Genomic DNA, 21,000 nt, shown 5'->3' with positions numbered 1-21,000 from the left:
AGACTTCTGGGGTCTCCCTCGTTGCCCCAGCTTCATTTTCACAGCTCACTATCACCTTGTTAGGAGCATCTTGTGGGAATTCAGTTTCCTGCCATATGCTGCCTGGCTTCCCAAATTTTCCTTTTAAATCTTGGCAGAGACTTCTATGACTGCAAAATTCTTGCATTCTGCATGCTTGCAAATCCAGTACTTGTGGATAATGTCAGTGTCTGCTGCTAGTGGAAGCACTAAGTGGTTCCCCTTAGACCTTGGATACAGTGAACTCTTGAGTGTTTTTTTTTTTTTTGTTGTTGTTGTTTGTTTTTTAAACAGCTGAAGTGGGGTGGTATGAATCCTTGGGAATCAATTCCCTAGTTGGCCCTGTTTGAGGAGGGCATCCTGGGTGCTTTATTTTCAAAGGAGTTTTCATGTTTATACTCTCGAGTTTGCAATGTGTGGAGTCTTGCCTGAGATGGCATCAAGGCATTTTTCCTGTTGTCTTGGAGCAAAGTACTTGACTTTTCTATCAGTATTTGGGTCCTTTGAGCGCCCATCAGAAATGTCCAGTAAGCTCTGATTAGAGCTTTTTCTAGCCCACTTTCACAAACCCTTTCTGCAAACCATTTCCAAAGGCTTCTGATCCACAGTGTCATCTATAGTCACAGTAATGACCCGACCTCTTGCTATCAACTTTCTGTTTGTTTTGGTTTTGTGAAGAATACCTGAGGTAAATTAAAAGGAAGGAATATTATTTTGACTCATAGTTTTAGTATGTGGTTAGCTGGTTCCCTTGTTTCCTGGCTTATGGTCAGGCAGAACATCAGAGAATTTGAGTATGAATTATAGTTTCTTAGATTTGTGTGGGGCATTTCAATTCATCTTCTCAATTTTATGGAAAAGGAACCCAAACCTTTTCGTGCTTATCTTCCTAAAGGTCACATGGATAGTACCATAGATTCAGGTCTAGAATATGTATCTTTTGAATCTTTAAATTTCCTACTTTTTGATGAGTATAGAATTTTTGACAGTGTCTGAGTAACAGTAAGATTCCTGTCAAAACACAGAAGAGATCTAAACATCATATTTTTAAATCTCAGTGAAAATCACATTGAAAGCAAGATTCTAGTAGTGACTTTAAGATTTGAAATTCCTTCTTAACATCCTAGTTGACCATACATTTTCAGAAGCACACTGTTGTTGCAGATTATGGTCTGTAGAGGACCCAAAGCTTCTGTCTGTCTAACCCATTGTTCTGGTGTTTTCCATGTAATTTTTCCAAAAAGAGAAACCTGAACACAGAAGAGCAGACTGTTATTTGAGCCAAGACCATTGAAACATTAAGTCAGAATTCTTCCTAGAAATCAGTAGACTAAGACTGTGTTAGCTCATGTTTCATATTACACAAGAGAAAATAAACTGAAAGGTCAGTTGAACAGTTACAGCATTGCCCTTTTCCAAGGTAATCAGCAGAGCATGTAGCAAAGACGTGAACAGGAGCGTGACTGGAAAGAGAGAGGCTGATAAAGAGGCTGGCAGCTTCAAGTGCTTGGGACAATGCTTGACACTTCTAGGCCTGACCAGATGGGCCATCTCACAGGGCTTACCTTCAGTAATTCTGATTTATTGCATTCAGATGATTTTTTTTTTTTCTAATTAGTCATTCAGGTTTTCACTTTGCCAGAATACCCCAGAAATTTTAATATTGACCATTAATCATACCTTGGTAAACTGCAAGGGCAATATATTATTAATTTGCTTGCAACCATGAGACAAGGCACAGTGATTAAAATTAATTTCTAGCTACATTTTGTTAATTTATTATAATTAATTAATCTGTTAAGAAGTCAAAGTATGTTTACATTAATGGCTATATAGTGGATTCTTTAAATTGTCTTTAAGCTTTAGTATTTCCATTATTGCAAATATAGAATTCTAGAAATAAGTGCCTTATTACTAAAAGAAATAAGGAGTCCATACAATGCTCACTGAGTGGACTATATCAATTAATGAATTGAATAGGAACATATTAAAAAAATGTGGGATTTAGATATAGAAGAATTTCAGCAATAATCTCCCCTGGCCTACTTACATCTGTCAGTCAGTACCAGAGTTAGGAAAGAATATTTTAGGAAAGAATATTTAATAAACAATAACTACTCTTTACTTTGAGGACATTATTGTAAGTAGTATTGACTCTTGTAAAAGAGAACAATTTTGAATTGAGCTTATTTCCTCCAATACCCTCAATTAAAAAAATATTTTTATGTAATCTTTGTTATTTGTGTAGAGCCACATAGTTAGTCCTGATATACACCCATGCTGGTGAAATGAATTGTTGAGATTAAAATATTTTCTTACATAGCTGATTGCTTGGTCATTCAGGACATTAAGGAGGAAGGATAAGGAATTGATTTGAAGACTCCTTCCCATTTTCTATTTCTTACTAGGCAAAATTTGTTCCATGGGGCCATTATTTTCCCACAAATCCATTTTGTAGTGCCATTTATTGATTATTTGAATCCCCATATGTTCAAAACCCTAATACGCAATGTAATTTTGTTTTGAGATGGAGCCTTTGGTAGATAATTAGGCCACGAGGGTGGTGCCTTCATGATAGGATTAGTATAATTGTAAGAATACATGGAGGAAGGCTTGTGTGTCTCTTTTCTCTAACATATGAAGATCCAAGGGGGAAGACAGACACCTGCAAACCAGGATGAGGAGCACCTTCTCCAGACACAGATCTGCTGGAACCTTGATCTTGGATTTTACAGTTTCTAGAACTTTAAGAAATAATTGCTTGTTGTCTAAACCATTATCTATGGTAGTTGGTTACAACAGCCTGAACTCACAGACTTTCAGTATCTGACCTCTTCAGGGTATCTTTCAGATACTAAAAGTAGCTGAGTTGTTTGCAAATCACTAGAATTTGGAGGGCCAATGGGATTGAGTGAATCAGAGATGTGTGTGTGTGTGTGTGTGTGTGTGTGTGTATATGAAAGCCTAAGTGAATTTTATCTTTCTTATATTTTAATAGGCTATTGATTTTTCTGTGTTGATCTAAAATCCATAAGCCTTATTCAAAACATTCATTTTTCTAATAGTGTGCTTATTTATTATTTTTATGTTGAATTTAGGTACATTATTTTATTAGAAAAGTAATCTTATAAAGTTGGTTTTATTATTGTCATTTCAGATTCAGAAATTTAGTCTTAGAGCTATTAAAAGGCAGGATTGGGATTCAAATTCAGGCATAACAGTCTAATCTGAAACCTAACTCTGTCTCTAGCCAATGGTGATAAAATGGATAATCTGACAAGTAATAGGTGCTTACTAAGTATATACTAGGTATTTCTGGTGCTTGGAATATGTCCGGGTCCAGAACAGATAATTTTCCTTGTCTTTGTGGAATTAATATTCTGGCTACTTATGTATATGTTAAGGCTTTATCAATGCCCTATAAAAACTTTTTCTGCTCTTCTGTCTCCCACATATGATGTCTTAAAGGCATGAACTTTGTATTTTATCTCTTTCCTCAGTGACTAGGTTAATACTAGATAAATAGTAGATGCTCACTAATGTTTATGTAATACATAGATGGATTTTACTACTTCTTTTTGTCACCTGTTCCTAAGTTTTCTCATTTCTTCTGTTTCCTGACAGATGAAGTGAAGAATATAATGCTAAGCTGGTTGCAGATAGGAAATGCTACTAAAATTTTAAATGGAATTTTGAAAATTTATGCATGTATTTTGGTGTAATGACATTTAACGTTAATAATAAAGTATATCATTTAAAAATAAGAAACCACATTGCTATTGTTTGGCTATGAAGTGTTCTTGAGCAGTTCATATATATATATAAATAGGCTTAGTCTCCAGGATAATGACACTGCGAATTAATGTATGCCTTTAGAAGGTAGGACCTTATAGGAGTTCCTTAGATCATTGCAGCTTGCCCTTGAAAGGGACTGTGAGACCCCAGAGTCTTTTTCTCTCAGCACTCGTTCAAGATCTGACCCTTTTACTTTTATATTTGTACCTGCAATGATAAGCCTTCCTCATCAGAAGCCAAACTAAAGCTGCCACCCAGTCTTGGGCTTGTACCTCCAAACCCGCAAGCTAAATAAACCTTATCTACTTAAAATGTTAATTGCCTCAGATATTTCATTGTGGTAAATACACATGAATTCTGTGGTATCAATTTTAAAATTCTTTCCATTGTTCAATCTTGTATAACAAAATAATACTGATGTTTTTAATAGTCTGTTTAATAAAGACTCCATTAATCTGTGGATTCTCCCTACCACAATTCATCCCTTGAAACTGCTCTCTTTAAAACATGTCTCTGATGATATCAGTTGTCTCCTGTATAAATCTTTTAAAGGTTTTAATTTTTTATTCAATTTATTGTTGAAAATCATATTTTCTAGGCTACTAAATTCCTCCACATTCTTCTGCTCTGATACAGGTAGGTAGCTAGTTGTCACGTGGACAAGAACCACCTAATTTTTACACATGTAATACTCTTCTCTGTCTTTTCTCCAGCTGCCAAAATATACTATTCAGTCTTCAAATTATAACTCGAGTGCTAGCTACTCCCTAAAGCCTTCTGTTATCACCTCTTCTCTCAGTTAGAACCACTAATTCCTTCCTGTTGTCTTACTTCTTATTCTGTTAACTCTCACTTATCTCTGCTTCAGCTTGATAGGCATGGATTGAATAGTGTTTTTCACTGTACTGATGAGCAACTTGATACAAGGATCTTGTGGTAACCAAATTATTAGCATAGAATAAATATCTTTATACTGCAATAAACATGTGTTTTTGGTAGTTAAATAATTGCTTCTGTTTGGAAAGCATAAAATATTCACCTTAAGGTCTCATTTGACAGCCTAAATAAATGAATAATTTTGTATATTCTGGATATTTTTTGCTTAAAGAAGAAAGTTTTTGCCAGATACCCAAAGACCTTTTAAAGACTGATTTAAAATATGTTTTTATTTTTTCTTTGTAGTTGTAGATGGATAGCATGTCTTTATTTTATTTGTCTATTTTTATGTGGTGCTGAGGATCGAACCCAGTGCTTCACATGGGCAAGGCAAACTCTCTGCCACTGAGCTACAGCCTTGGCCCAAAACCTGTTTTTCTAAGACAAACCAAAGTGCAACTTCCCCTGAATTTAATCTTGTTTCCTTCCTTTTTAGCTATTAAAATTTTCTTTTAAGTTTTTATTTCTATGCTTTTACTTGCCTGTAAACTAAGTCTCCCCTTAGGAAGCGGACAACAAAATGAAATCTCAAAAATTAAGCTAGTAAAGAACGGATTTCCCTGAGGGGGTTTGTGAGTTTTAGGCCCACTCAGAAGCACTTGAGAATGGATTCTACATCCAAGACATTTGTAGATAAGACATGATCCATCTTCCCTGACAAATCTGTTTTGACAACCCTGTCTGAAATAGAGTCTCAGTGCTGATCTAGGATGAATCATCTTTCAGGAGAACACAGAGTTTAGCCTGTTTTATTTTTTCTTCCCTATCCTTGTCCCCTACTACTTCCTTATAGTAACTGCACTTAAATATAAACTACTTAACATTCTCCTGGACATCTCGTAGCATACATTTAAATCAATATGAAGTACCTAGTATATGTTATATGTTAGTATGCCTAATTTTCTTATAGCAGGGAAAAATTGGAAAGTATTCTCAAACACTTGAAATTTGAGGGGAAAAATCTTAAGGTTTCCTAATAATTAACATGCACCTTAAAAATCTAAACAAGTGTTATACTTTAAAATGTATCAGTTTTCATTGATTTATAAGTGTTATCACTTCTAGGTGGAGACCTTTTATAGCTAACATGTATTGACCACATGTTGGCTACATTGGGTAAGGCTCCCACCCTCATTTCACTGATTCCCTGTGACCTGTGAGTTTTCTCTCTGCTTAAAAAGGAAAGAAAATAAGAAAAATATTAAGTGACTTGTTCAGAGTCACATATAGCATGTAACAGAGTTAGGATTTAAACTTAGACTTATTCAGCATTTATTATTTTAGTTTTAAGAGTAACAGTCTTAAGTATAAGACTTAAAAAATGACTTTTAATTTGGGATTTAGTTAAGTATAACTTAAATTATTGATTATACCTCTATTATTTATTGATCTTGGGTAATTTATTTTTCCGTGACTCTGTTTTCCTTTATAAGAAAGGGGATTTTTAACATTAATGTAGAGATCAAATCTAATAATATTTATAACAATTCACTATATCTGTACAAAATACTTGTTCCTATATTAACTTCATTTTATGTTGTTGGTTACGAAAAACTTGACCTAGTTTTTAAATATCTATAAATTCTCAGTAAAATATTAAGAAAGAGTACTGTAGTCAGAAAGGACACAGGCATGATGAGCTTGCTGTATCCTCAGGCATTTTCTTCTTTGAGCCACAGTGATTTCAAAGTGGAATGTGCATTCCTCTATCTGCAGCTATAGGGCTGACCTTGAGGGAAGTCAAGATATTTAGTTAAAGTAATATGATGCTATAATCCTGTTTCCATTGAAATTTTACCAAATGGAACATTTGAACATATCTTATGAAACTTCTTAAGAATGATTAGTTTTTTTTTTTTTTTTTTTTTTTTTTTTTTTTTTAATTTTTTATTGTGGGTTGTTCAAAACATTACAAATTTCTTGACATATCATATTCCACACTTTGATTCTAGTGGGTTATGAACTCCCACCTTCACCCCATACACAGATTGCAGATTCACATCAGTTACACATCCATTGATTTACAAATTGCCATACTAGTGTCTGTTGTGCTCCGCTGCCTTTCCCATCATCCACCCTCCCCCCTCCCCACCTCTCCCCTCCCCTCCCCTCCTCTCTCTCTACCCCCTCCACTGTATAACCCTGAGGGTCTCCTTCCATTACCGTGCAATTTACCTTCTCTCTCCCTTTCCCTCCCACCTCTCATCCCTGTTAAATGTTAATCTTCTTCTCCTGTTCTTCGTCCCTACTCTGTTCTTAGTTACTTTCCTTATATCAAAGAAGACATTTGGCATTTGTTTTTTAGGGATTGGCTAGCTTCACTTAGCATAATCTGCTCTAATGCCATCCATTTCCCTGTAAATTCTATGATTTTGTCATTTTTTAATGCAGAGTAATACTCCATTGTGTATAAATGCCACATTTTTTTTATCCATTCGTCTATTGAAGGGCATCTAGGTTGGTTCCACAGTCTTGCTATTGTGAACTGTGCTGCTATGAACATCGATGTAGCAGTGTCCCTGTAGCATGCTCTTTTTAGGTCTTTAGGGAATAGACCAAGAAGGGGAATAGCTGGGTCAAATGGTGGCTCCATTCCCAGCTTTCCAAGAACTCTCCATACTGCTTTCCAAATTGGCTGCACCAATCTGCAGTCCCACCAGCAATGTACAAGTGTACCCTTTTCCCCACATCCTCGCCAGCACTTGTTGTTGTTTGACTTCCTAATGGCTGCCAATCTTACTGGAGTGAGATGGTATCTTAGGGTGGTTTTGATTTGCATTTCTCTGACAGCTAGAGATGTTGAGCATTTTTTCATGTACTTGTTGATTGACTGTATGTCCTCCTCTGTGAAGTGTCTGTTCAGGTCCTTGGCCCATTTGTTGATTGGGTTGTTTGTTCTCTTATTGTCTAATTTTTTGAGTTCTTTGTATACTCTGGATATTAGGGCTCTATCTGAAGTGTGAGGAGTAAAGATTTGTTCCCAGGATGTAGGCTCCCTATTTACCTCTCTTATTGTTTCTTTTGCTGAGAAAAAACTTCTTAGTTTGAGTAAGTCCCATTTGTTGATTCTAGTTATTAACTTTTGTGCTATGGGTGTCCTATTGAGGAATTTGGAGCCCGACCCCACCGACTGTAGATCGTAGCCAACTTTTTCTTCTATCAGACGGCGCGTCTCTGATTTGATATCAAGTTCCTTGATCCATTTTGAATTCACTTTTGTGCATGGCGAGAGAAAGGGATTCAGTTTCATTTTGTTGCATATGGATTTCCAGTTTTCCCAGCACCATTTGTTGAAGATGCTATCCTTCCTCCATTGCATGCTTTTAGCCCCTTTATCAAATATAAGATAGTTGTAGTTTTGTGGATTGGTTTCTGTGTCCTCTATTCTGTACCATTGGTCCACACGCCTGTTTTGGTACCAGTACCATGCTGTTTTTGTTACTATTGCTCTGTAGTATAGTTTGAAGTCTGGTATCGCTATACCGCCTGATTCACACTTCTTGCTTAGCATTGTTTTTGCTATTCTGGGTCTTTTATTTTTCCATATGAATTTCATGATTGCTTTCTCTATTTCTACAAGAAATGCCATTGGGATTTTGATTGGCATTGCATTAAACCTATAGAGAACTTTTGGTAATATCGCCATTTTGATGATGTTAGTTCTGCCTATCCATGAACAGGGTATATTTTTCCATCTTCTAAGATCTTCTTCTATTTCTCTCTTTAGGGTTCTGTAGTTTTCATTGTATAAGTCTTTCACCTCTTTTGTTAGGTTGATTCCCAAGTATTTTATTTTTTTTGAAGATATTTTGAATGGAGTGGTTGTCCTCATTTCCATTTCAGAGGATTTGTCGCTGATATACAGGAATGCCTTTGATTTATGCGTGTTGATTTTAAATCCTGCCACTTTGCTGAATTCATTTATTAGCTCTAATAGTTTCTTTGTAGAGCCTTTTGGGTCTGCTAGATATAGAATCATATCATCTGCAAATAGTGATAATTTAATTTCTTCTTTTCCTATTTTTATGCCTTTAATTTCTTTCGTCTGTCTAATTGCTCTGGCCAGTGTTTCGAGAACTATGTTGAAGAGAAGTGGAGAGAGAGGGCATCCCTGTCTTGTTCCAGATTTTAGAGGGAATGCCTTCAGTTTTTCTCCATTCAGAATAATGCTAGCCTGAGGCTTAGCATAGATTGCTTTTACAATATTGAGGTATGTTCCTGTTATCCCTAGTTTTTCTAGAGTTTTGAACATAAAGGGATGCTGTACTTTGTCAAATGCTTTTTCCGCATCTATCGAGATGATCATATGGTTCTTATTTTTAAGTCTATTGATGTGGTGAATAACATTTATTGATTTCCGTATATTGAACCAGCCTTGCATCCCAGGGATGAATCCTACTTGATCATGGTGTACAATTTTTTTTTATATGTTTTTGTATCCGATTCGCCAGAATTTTATTGAGGATTTTTGCATCTAGGTTCATTAGAGATATTGGTCTGTAGTTTTCTTTCTTTGAAGTGTCTTTGTCTGGTTTAGGTATCAGGGTGATGTTGGCCTCATAGAATGAATTTGGAAGTTCTCCCTCCTTTTCTATTTCCTGAAGTAGCTTGAAAAGTATTGGTATTAGTTCTTCTTTAAAGGTTTTGTAAAATTCTGCTGTATACCCATCGGGACCTGGGCTTTTCTTAGTTGGTAGTCTTTTGATGGTTTCTTCTATCTCCTCAATTGATATTGGTCTGTTTAGGTTTTCTATATCCTCCTGACTCAATCTGGGCAGATCATATGACTTAAGAAATTTATCTATGCCTTCACTATCTTCTAATTTATTGGAGTATAAGGATTCAAAATAGTTTTTGATTATCTTCTGTATTTCTGAAGTGTCTGTTGTGATATTGCCTTTTTCATCCCGTATGCTAGTAATTTGAGTTCTCTCTCTTCTTCTCTTCACTAGCATCGCTAAGGGTCTGTCGATTTTGTTTATTTTTTCAAAGAACCAACTTTTAGTTTTGTCAATTTTTTCAATTGTTTCTTTTGTTTCGATTTCATTAATTTCAGCTCTGATTTTAATTATTTCTTGCCTTCTACTTCTTTTGCTGTTGTTTTGCTCTTCTTTTTCAAGGATTTTGAGATGAAGTATGAGATCATTTATTTGTTGGTTTTTTCTTTTTTTAAGGAATGAACTCCAAGCAATGAATTTTCCTCTTAGAACTGCTTTTAATGTGTCCCATAGATTCCGATATGTTGTGTCTGTGTTTTCATTTATCTCTAAGAATTTTTTAATTTCCTCCTTGATGTCTTCTATAACCCATTGATCATTCAGTAACCTATTGTTCATTCTCCAATTGATGTATGCTTTTTCCTTCCTTCTTTTATCGTTGATTTTCAGTTTCATTCCATTATGATCAGATAAGATGCATGGTAATATCTCTACTCCTTTATATTGTCTAAGAGTTGCCCTGTGACATAATATATGATCTATTTTTGAGAAGGATCCATGTGCTGCTGAGAAAAAAGTGTAACTGCTTGATGTTGGGTGGTATACTCTATATATGTCAATTAGGTCTAGGTTATTAATAGTGTTATTGAGTTCTATAGTTTCCTTATTCAACTTTTGTTTGGAAGATCTGTCCAGTGGCGAGAGAGGTGTGTTGAAGTCTCCCATGATTATGGTGTGGTGGTCTATTAGACTCTTGAACTTGAGAAGAGTTTGTTTGACGAACATAGCTGCACCATTGTTTGGGGCATAAATATTTATGATTGTTATGTCTTGTTGGTGTATGGTTCCCTTAAGCAGTATGTAGTGTCCCTCTTTATCTCTTTTGATTAACTTTGGCTTGAAATCTATTTTATTTGATATGAGTATGGACACGCCTGCTTGTTTCCGAAGTCCATATGAGTGATATGATTTTTCCCAACCTTTCACCTTCAGCCTATGTATGTCTTTTCCTATCAAATGCGTCTCCTGTAGGCAGCATATTGTTGGGTCTTGTTTTGTGATCCATTCTACTAGCCTGTGTCTCTTAATTGGTGAGTTTAAGCCATTAACATTTAGGGTTATTATTGAGATATGGGTTGTTCTTCCAGCCATATTTGTTTATTTCTGTTACTAAACATTGTTTGTTTTCCTCTTTGATTGTTTCCCCCCCCCCTTTACTGTCCTACCTCCCACTGTTGGTTTTCATTGTTATTTTCCATTTCCTCTTCCTGTAATACTTTGGCTAGGATGTTTTGAAGAGATGGTTTTCTAGCTGCGAATTCTTTAAACTTTTGTTTATCGTGGAAGGTTTTAATTTCATTCTCCATCCTGAAGCTTAATTTCGCTGGATACACAATTCTTGGTTGGAACCCATTATCTTTCAGTGTTTGAAATATGTTATTCCAGGATCTTCTAGCTTCCAGAGTCTGTGTTGAAAGATCAGCTGTTATCCTGATTGGCTTGCCCCTAAATGTAATCTGCTTCCTTTCTCTTGTAGCTTTTAAAATTCTCTCCTTATTCTGTATGTTGGGCATCTTCATTATAATGTGTCTAGGTGTGGATCTCTTATGATTTTGCACATTCGGCGTCCTGTAGGCTTCTAGGATTTGGGATTCTGTCTCATTCTTCAAGTCTGGGAAGTTTTCTTGTATTATTTCATGGAATAGACTGCTCATTCCTTTGGTTTGGAGCTCTGTACCTTCCTGTATCCCAATGACTCTTAAGTTTGGTCTCTTAATGTTATCCCATATTTCTTGGATGTTCTGCTCATGGTTTCTTAACAGTCTTGCTGAGCTGTCTATGTTCTTTTCCAGTTGAAATACTTTGTCTTCATTGTCTGATGTTCTATCTTCTAAGTGTTCTACTCTGTTGGTAGTATTCTCCATTGAGTTTTTAAGTTGGTTTATTGCTTCCTGCATTTCTAGGATTTCTGATTGCTTGTTTTTTATAACCTCTATCTCCCTGTATAGTTGATCCTTTGCTTCCTGGATTTGTTTGCGTAATTCGTTGTCGAAGTGATCTTTCATTGTCTGATTTTGCTGTTTAATGTCTTCCTTGATACTCCAGATCATCTGAAGCATGTATATCCTGAATTCTTTATCTGACATTCCATCTGCTGCAGCTGTTACCTCTTCTAAAGTTGCGTTGACCTGCATTGCTTGTGGTCCTTTCTTTCCTTGTCTTTTCATACTGCTTGCGTATCTTTCCTGCAGGTGCGGGCGGCGGCTCTGCTCTCTCCTTATTCCAATTGGGGTGTCGTGGCTACCACGCCGGCAGGTCACTGGGCCTGTTCTGGGAGCTGGTGGCGGCTCTGTTCTGCCCCTACTCCAATTGGGGTGACGTGTCTGTCGTACCAGCAGGCCACTGGGCCTGTCCTGCTGGTCGGTCGCAGATCTGCCCACCTTTCGGGCACGAGTGGAGGCTCTGCTTTGCCCCTACTCCAATTGGGGTGTCGTGACTACCCCGCCTGCAGGATGCTGGGTCTGTTCCTGGCAAGGGAGGCGACTCTGCTCTGTCACTACTCCAATTAGGGTGGTATTTGTACCCCGCCGGCAGGCTCCTGGGCCTGATCCGCAGGTCTGTTGTAGGTCTGCCTACCTTGAAGGCGCGGGCGGCGGATCTGCCCTGCCCCTCCTACCACGCCTGCGGACCCCTGGGCCTGATCTGCAGGTTGATCACTGGTCTGCTCACCCTGCGGGCACGGGTGGCGGTTCCGCTCCACCCCCACTCCAATTGGGGTCACGTGACCACCACACCGGCAGGGCCTGATCCGGGCGTGGGATAAGGATCTGCTCTGCCCCTACTCGAGTTGGGGTGAGAATGATTAGTTTTTAAACTTAAATCTAAAACTGTTTTTTAAAGTATTGTAACCACCTAGTGTATGCTTTTTAAAGAAATCAGTAAATTTCTTTGTATTGCTATATATGTGTGTGTGTATTTTTTGCCCTAAGCCCATATATTTTTGTTGATTATATCACATCATTTGATTATCTTACTGCTTATTATTATTTATGCCATTTAATATAGTTTAGAGTTACCATATACAGAAAAGTATAGCTGACTGATACATGAAACAGATTAAGAGAAATATTTCTCATAGGATTTAAAGTGTTTGCATTGGTGTTCCACCCCATCCATAGATTTAATTTGTCCAGGTCAGTATTTTAGTATTTTGAAACAGTTGCCAGTATTTCAATTAAGAAGAGTTTGTAGATAGTCTGGAGGTTTTTTTTTTTTTTTCTTCCTCTCCCTGTTCTGGAATTAATACCAGACTGGTAATAATGGGCTGTAGCTATGAAATAGAGGGTATAACTTTTGAACTCTCCATCTTAACATCTCCTTATTTTCTGTTGTTTTCCATACTTAAAGGCCAACCTCAGTAGTTTTTTTTTTTTTTTTTTTTTTGTCCTTTGGTTAGCACTTTTGTGTTTCTTTTGGGGGATCAGTACCTTATATTTGTGGTAACTGCCCAGCTCTTCTGATTTTGTATACCCTTGGAATAGGGACTATCCATGAGACTGGGATTATTTGGTGCATGATTTCATATGAACACATTTTATTCTACCTGATTTTTCTTAATTGCTCTTGTGGACTTTGTTGTTTGGATATTTCACAGGTTTATTCAGACAGTTTTCCATTGTAAATAGGAGGATTCTTTTCCCTACTTTGCTATTACAAACAGTGCTATAATGAATGTCAGTGTACATGTAAGTGTCTTTGCTATCTATGTGATGTATCCAAAGGGTAAATTTCTGAAAAAGGAATTCCTTACTTGAAGAGTGTGTGATTTTGAAATCTTTATAGCTGATGCCAAATTGTTCTTTGACTTGTATTTCAACAAAACATTTGAGAATGTCTTTTTGGCCAGACAGCACCCTGTCTGTGCAGACTGGCCTTTTAGTGAAAAATGGAATTTTAGTTATATGAGACTTTGAAAATCTTTTTTTTTTTTTAAGATTCTTTTCTGTGAATGTTTTTTATTTTTTATTTTTAAAAATTAGTATTTATAATTTTGATGCCTGGAAATTATTTAAAGATTCACTTTTCAGTGACAAACTTGTAAATTCCAGTGTTGTATTGGTTAAACCATTCTTTCCGTACTGACTTTAATTGCCCTTTTATTGTGTGCTTAATTTTGGTGTCGTCTCAATATTATTTCAGAAACTCATTTTTGTTCCATAGATCTATTTTAAATGATCTAAGTTTCCCAAATTTTATGAACATAGTTCTTATGTACTAAGTAAAATTCTTATGAATATTCTATAGGATTATATAGGACTATATAATGGAAAAGTAATGTAGTTTTAGGAACCCTGTGATTTAATTTTCTTAAGGTGATACTTATTTGTTATACATGATTACAACAATGTAATGGAGAAAGTATAAAGTAACCTCATCAGAAATAAAGTAAAATTGTCACTGATATTAAGGGAATATAACTTGTGTTATTTTTTGTGTGCTTATCTACAGGTAGATGAATGGAGAAAAAATTTGATAGTAAATGATATAGTAAAACATGAGTGAAATAAATGTGTGTTAAATTTAATTTTAAACAATGAAGCTAAATGAAATAAAAAATAGTTTAAATTCTTCTATAACTTTCTTTACCTTAATATTTATTATTTTCCAAATGCCCATCTAAGATTAATGAGATTAAAAGGTATGACAGACTTAAATTTTAGTCAGTGTTAAGTGATTACTTTACAATTCTATCTCCCTTTCACTGCTGTTTTTTAAAAAAATTTTTTCTAAATTGTTTTATAAGACAGCAGAATGCATTCCAGATTATATTACACATATAGAGCACAATTTTTTCTACTTTTTTAAATAATGTTTTTGCTTTGTTAATTTGGTCCAGATATGGTGATCACTATTCACTTAGTTCTACAATTGGTTAGCCATAGTTCTATATTCAGAGAGTTAGTACTCAGCCATATTCCTATAATGTTTATTCCTATATGTTTTCTTTTTAACCCTTTGATTGTCAAATTTTCCATGAAACAAGTTTATTTTTCTTAAATAATGATTCATTAGTCTTCTTGCCTTAAAACCATTCTTTAAATTTGACTATGTTTTAAAAATATCTTACATTTAAATTAGAATTTGTCTTTTATAACATTTTTATATTACAACTTTTCTTTTTTAGAATTATATGACCTTGGCTTTATCTTTTTGCTTTTAATGTGCTGTTTCCTTTTTCTACCTACTTTCTATGAAGATATTTCTTTAGGTGTTAAATTTTTTTTAATATTTACTTTTTTAGATACAATATTTTTATTTTACATTTATGTAGTGCTGAGGATCGAACCCAGTGCCTCATGCATACTAGGTGAGCGCTCTACCACTGAGCCACAACCCCAGCCCATAGGCGTTAAATTTTAATAGCTTAAATTGTGATATGTTTGTGTGTTTGCTTCCCAAACTTTTCTTGAAACATGGCATGCTTTTTTTAATATGAAGATTTAACTCTTAAAGAAAAATCTTCAGTTTTGTATCTTCTATGTCCATTTATTTTCAGTTACCAGCTATCTCTATTTTAATTAATTCTGTCTTTTTGTCCTCTATTTACTTATTTTAATTTGCAATATTTGTTCATTTTACATTTATTATTATTGTTAATTCTAATTTGTTTATTATTTTCTAGTGACATATTTTGTTCTTGCACTCGTTTTCTTAGGTCTGTAGTGTCATTGAGCTTCTCATTCTGTTGTTTGGTAATATAATCTCTTACCCGTGACTTTATTGAATTCATTTTTAATTGAAATATCTGTAGAAAGACTCTGTTCAGCTAAATTGGTGTGTGTGTGTTTTTTTAATTAGTCAACTTCTCATATTTTGTGTGTTCCATCTATATCTCCATCTGGATTCATAGCATTTTTCATGGAGTCCATAGGTGGAGAAGGAGCTGCCCAGAAGCTTATTGGCATTGCCAAATTCATTCTGTGGTTTTGTTACCTTAATTTTTGACAGAGAGCACCTGCCACATGGTTTACTTCTACAGTTTCTTCCTAGTTTGCTTTTTGCTATATATATAGGGAAAATTAATGAAAATGGGCATTTTTTGATGTATCAATATTGAATATAGGAGGAAATGGGAGAAGGTGTAGAGAACCATATTCTTGGTCTTGTTTGGGAATCTTCAATTTCTTCTCATGGTTATTGTTTTTTTGTAGTTTGATATGATATATGTTCTTTCTGTGCTTAGGTGCTTTAGGGCAAGGTAAGGCAAACTACAGCCTGCAGGTCAAAAATGACCCACCTATTTTTGTAAATAAAGTGTTACTGGAACACAACCATGCCTGCTCATTAGTGAATTATCTGTGGCCTTCTTCATGTTTCAGAGATACGGTTGAGTAGCTGTGACAGAGACCATATGGCTGGCAAAGCTGAAAATATTCACCCTCTGCCCTTTACAGGAAAGTTTATAAAACTCTGACATAGGGTAATTTTATTTTTCTTGCAGGATTTTGTTTAATTTACTTTCATTTTCTTAGAAGTTATGGGGGAGAGAGTAGGAATTCTCTTTGTTAGAATATCTTGTCATAGAAATTGCTATTATGATGGTTTTTGAAAGATTCATATAATAATACAACCATTATATTTCTTATACCAAAATGCTTAAAATTCCAAAAAAAAAATAGTCGAATTTGTTTGGTTTATTTTGACACAACAGTTGTGATATCCTACCAGGCCATCATCTACCAATAAATTATTTATATTATTCCTTTTTAATCTTGTCTTTTGTTTCTGATATGATTAATGCAGTTACTTAATTATGGTTCATCTTTTTGGAAGACTATTCAATTTTTAACTTATTTTCTTTTGTACTTTTTCAAAGGTATAAGAAGTTTAGCAAGATATTGAGTGACATTGGAGAGAATGAAGGTGGAATTGATAAGTTTTCCAGAGGCTATGAATCATTTGGCATCCACAGATGTGCTGATGGTGGCTTATACTGCAAAGAATGGGCCCCAGGAGCAGAAGGAGTTTTTCTTACAGGAGACTTTAGTAAGTATTTTGAAATCATTGAAGTCAGTAGAATTTTATTTCTCTATTTAAAACTTAGATATATATTTTATGTATAGAATATATGAAGATTCATAACTGCACTATTAGATAGTTATTTGTAATTATCAAATATTTACCTTTGTGTAGTAGAACTGCTTCTGCTATAATATGATATGTATATATCCTGAAAAACTTTATGTGCTGTAATAACATGTACCAGAAATAAAAAGATTTATAAGAAAAATTATATTAGGGTTTTTGCTCCAAATTTACTCAAGTAAATTGACAAGTTTGACAAAACCAATAGCAAATGGGTGAAAATACTGGCATAAAGCCCCTCTAGCATTTGCACCTGAATTGTTGGCATCAGAGTTCTTGGATGGATACTCCTTAGCTTTATACCTTTTTTTTTTTTTTTTTTTTTTTTTAATCTTCAGTAAAAGTAAACATTTAGTCTAGAGGGTAACCTTTATCACTCAAATATTTATAGTTTTCCTGTTTCCATAACACTATGGGAAATTTCTTTTTAGCATTGTCATCTGCACTGTAAATCTGACAAACTTAATGCTCTAGAAAGCACAACAATTCAGGAAGCCAGACTTCCTGGGCTTAAAGCCTAGTGGAAGCTTAACTAACCATTCCTTTTATTAAAAAAACTAAAGCATTGTGTATCTTATTGCCTTATCTACATTAACTCTGTTTTTTTTTTTTTTTTTCTTACAATAATTGAACAAGAAGAAAGGTATTTTTTGGTTGTACTTTTTTTTTCAAGAATTACCTGGATTAGAAGATCTGTAAGACTTATAATGTTTGAATTTGTCCCAAACTTAAAGGGAAAGAAAATGAATGTTAATTAGCTCACAAATTACAATAGATTTTTTTAATTTGAAAATTTATATGAAGACTAATTAAAACGTATTAGGTGGTTTTTCTAATGATATTAATCTGTTTTAAAAGTGTTTAACTGTATTTATGTGACCTTGTACATTTCAGTTGATGAGTTGAAACAGATAATTCTATAGAATTATCTCTAACTGTAACACTCATCATCTTTAAGAATTCTGTTTCTCACCTTGTTACCCAATATAAGGGAAGCTTAACTTTCAAATATGTATTTAAATATGACTTATGCAACTGTTGCTTTTTTACCTTTTGGTAGGGATTTAAAAAGAAGCATAACTTTACTTGTGTTTTGGTATGGAAATTAAAAATATTGCCTTTTTACTGACCTCCTTCCCCAATATCCAAATAATCATATAAAACATACTTTCAGAAACTAGTAGCAAAAAATTATCTCATTTCTGCTAATACGACTTATGTTTACCTTAGAAAGGAAATTTACCTAATTCATTTTTTAAGTCTAAGAGATAAACATTTTTAGAGATAGTTTTCAGTGGGAAGTAAAGAATTTCTAGGCTTTAATTCTGAATTTTGGGAAATTTTACATAGTCAAAATATTGTTAGGATGTCTTTCTTATTTTTAATCAGATTAGAAATTGATTTCCTATAGATGTATTTTTCTCAGGGCTTACTCATATTATTGCTGATTAAAATTTTATTGTTTTAGTATATACTTTCCTTTTTGTCTACTGACCTGAGAACATTTTAGGCATAAGTGCTTAGAGTAGTCAAATATAAAGGATATTTAAGAAAAGATCTTTAAGAAAGAAACTGATATGGATTGGTGTTTAAAATAATTAAAAAAACAGATTTAGAGTTTGAAAACACAGTTGAGCTCTCTAAATACTTTTCTTCAAGTGTCTCAGTGGGGATAAAGGTGACCATATTTGTCTTAACTGCCTAACTTTGTTGCTCTGGGTAACAGCTAGCTTGTGAATGTGAAACATAATGTTTACTGAAAAAATTGAAAAAAATACTTTCGTTTACAAAGTTATTTTTTATATTAAGAATCACTATTTCAAAAGCCTTGCAAAAATATTATAGTTTAGTCTGTTTTACCCAAACCAATCTGACTTTGCCATACACATTTTAAAAATTACTTGGAAAACACCTTCACATTAAATACAATATTTTATTTGACAGCTTATGAAACAATCATTTCTTTCTTTTTCATTCATTTTTAAAGAGCCAGCCTTTTAAATGGCTAGCAGCTACTTCAGCAAACCAAAAGAATAATAATGTGCATATAATAACATGCATCAGAATTGGAATCTTACTACCCAAAAAAAGTATTTCTGGGTGAACTACTTTTAAGGTTTGAGATGAATTTCTAAAACTTTGAATCATTTGCAATATAAGAAAGACTCATTCTTTAGAAAATTAAGTGTGATTTGAAATGTACTTGGACTTTTGGTACTAAACCGTGTTTATTGCAGGTTGTTAAATAAATGAAGAGAAGTAGCTGTTTTCCAGTATCTAGATGATAATAAGAGAGAATGGTGGTAAACTACATATGTCAATATAAAATAATTGGGTTCCTGTTTGTTATAAATGAAACAATTTCATTTAAAATTACTAAGTCTAGGAGCTAGGTACTTTTCACAGAACTTAAATGTCTATCATCAATAAATAGAACACACACACGCACACACACACACACACACACCACGATTTTTAAGCTTGCAGTGAAAAGAAACCATGTTTATTTTTGCAGAGTGGAAAAGATACCAAAAGGAATTTTTTACTTTTGGTTTTCTGGACCAAATTTGTGTGTAACTTTTTTTCTAGTTATATCATGGCCAAGAAGTTTACAGGGTCATAAAAGGCTTTATGTTTCTTAACTCCACATGTTCTGAAACAGTTTTACTTGAAGTGTGTTCTGTGGCTCAGTGTAGTTTCATGAACTGGAATTTGTTTACAATTATGTCAGAAATTGGGAGTAAGCATTTGGAGAATTTCATGGTGATTTGGCAGTTTTTTATTTCTTTTGAACTAATAATGATACTAAATTTGGGTTTTGATTTTTGAGTAATTTTTTTCCTTTGGATTTTTGAAAAATTTTACCAATTTATAAGCATTGGTTTTGAACAGAGTTGAGTATAAAAAGGTAATTGGTTCATCATAATAGATAGTTTGAAAAGTGCTGATTTACAAATTTGTGAAAATCAGTGATCAGTTTTTTTTGGGGGGAGTGGGTACCGGGGATGGAACTCAGGTACCCTCAACCAAAAGCCTCATCCCAGCTCTATTTTGTATTTTATTTAGGGTCTCACTGAGTTTCTTAGCACGTCGATTTTGCTGAGGCTGGCTTTGAACTTGTGATCCTCCTGCCTCAGCCTCCTGAGCTGCTGAGATTACAGGTGTGCACCAGTGCACCTGGTTCAGTGATCATTTTTATTGGTTTAGAAGTTCTTTATGATTATAAGGTGTAGTTCTGATATCAACTGCTTTTTCATTCTCTTCCTTCACCTTATCTATGATGGCTGTGTTAATCAGTTTTCACTGTGGTGTGGCAAGTTACTAAAAGCTCCAACATTTTAAAGACTTGAAACAACAAATGCTTCTTTCTTGTTAATGTTAACTGCTATTGTCAGCTGTGGCTTTTTTCCATGTGTCAAATTCTTTGCAGAATTCAGGGTAATGGAGAAGCCCCATGATGTCATGAGAGAGGGAGAGAGGGAGAGAGGGAGGGAGAGAATGAAGGAGGAATCCTGTGATGGCTCTACAGACTTTAGCTTAGAAGTAGCAGATGTGATTTGCATTGTTTTACAGAGGATGCTGAAAAATTATAGTCATATGTCTGTTGATGATGTGAATATGTTTCTGAGAGATGTGTCATTAGATGATCCCTTTGTTATGGCAAAATTATAGAATGTACTTATACAAATGGAGATGACTATAAAGTCACTAGGCTATATAATGTTAGGAGACCACTATTGTGTATGTGGCTTGTTACTGACTGAAATGTCACTATGCATCACATGACAGTATACAGTACATGCAGTGCATGACAGTATATGTCCTTAAAGGCAAATAATACATTTTTATAAACTTTCCAGATTTTTAAAAATATTCTAGATGCTTAGTTCCCACCTCCCCCCAAATGGCAAGGGAGTTTGTTTAGGTAGGATAGCTCTCCATATTTAGATTGATGAAGTTTCTTGGAATTTCTATTAAGTTGTGGTTTCAAAGGAAACTGGAAAAGAATCTTTTACCAGGTAGTCTTTTTCAACTCCCTGTGGGGATGTCTGAATGCATTTTGTCACATGCTTACCCTTCAGTTTGCTTATTTGGAGATTGTGCTGTTTCTTGAGAGCAACTTTCTAGGGGTGGTCTCAGGACTCTGTTTTATTATTATTGATTTATT

General features: G+C 34.5%; 1 protein-coding gene across 4 annotated transcripts in view; it reads left to right on the top strand.

The window, feature by feature from the left end:
* Gbe1 (1,4-alpha-glucan branching enzyme 1) overlaps positions 1-21,000 on the top strand; it is a 277,952-nt gene that overhangs the window by 50,000 nt on the left and 206,952 nt on the right. For all 4 annotated transcript variants that reach the window (XM_058574543.1, XM_058574544.1, XM_058574546.1 and 1 more), the window contains exon 2: positions 16,564-16,733. In XM_058574543.1, the coding sequence (XP_058430526.1) occupies positions 16,564-16,733 (170 nt within the window). The remainder of the gene's footprint in view (positions 1-16,563; positions 16,734-21,000) is intronic.

This window comes from Marmota monax, unplaced genomic scaffold (genome assembly GCF_021218885.2).
Source record: "Marmota monax isolate L192 unplaced genomic scaffold, Marmota_monax_Labrador192_F-V1.1 WCK01_AAM20220418_F8-fsc00016, whole genome shotgun sequence".
Taxonomy (NCBI): domain Eukaryota; kingdom Metazoa; phylum Chordata; class Mammalia; order Rodentia; family Sciuridae; genus Marmota; species Marmota monax.
This window is presented reverse-complemented; position numbering and strand designations above follow the sequence as displayed.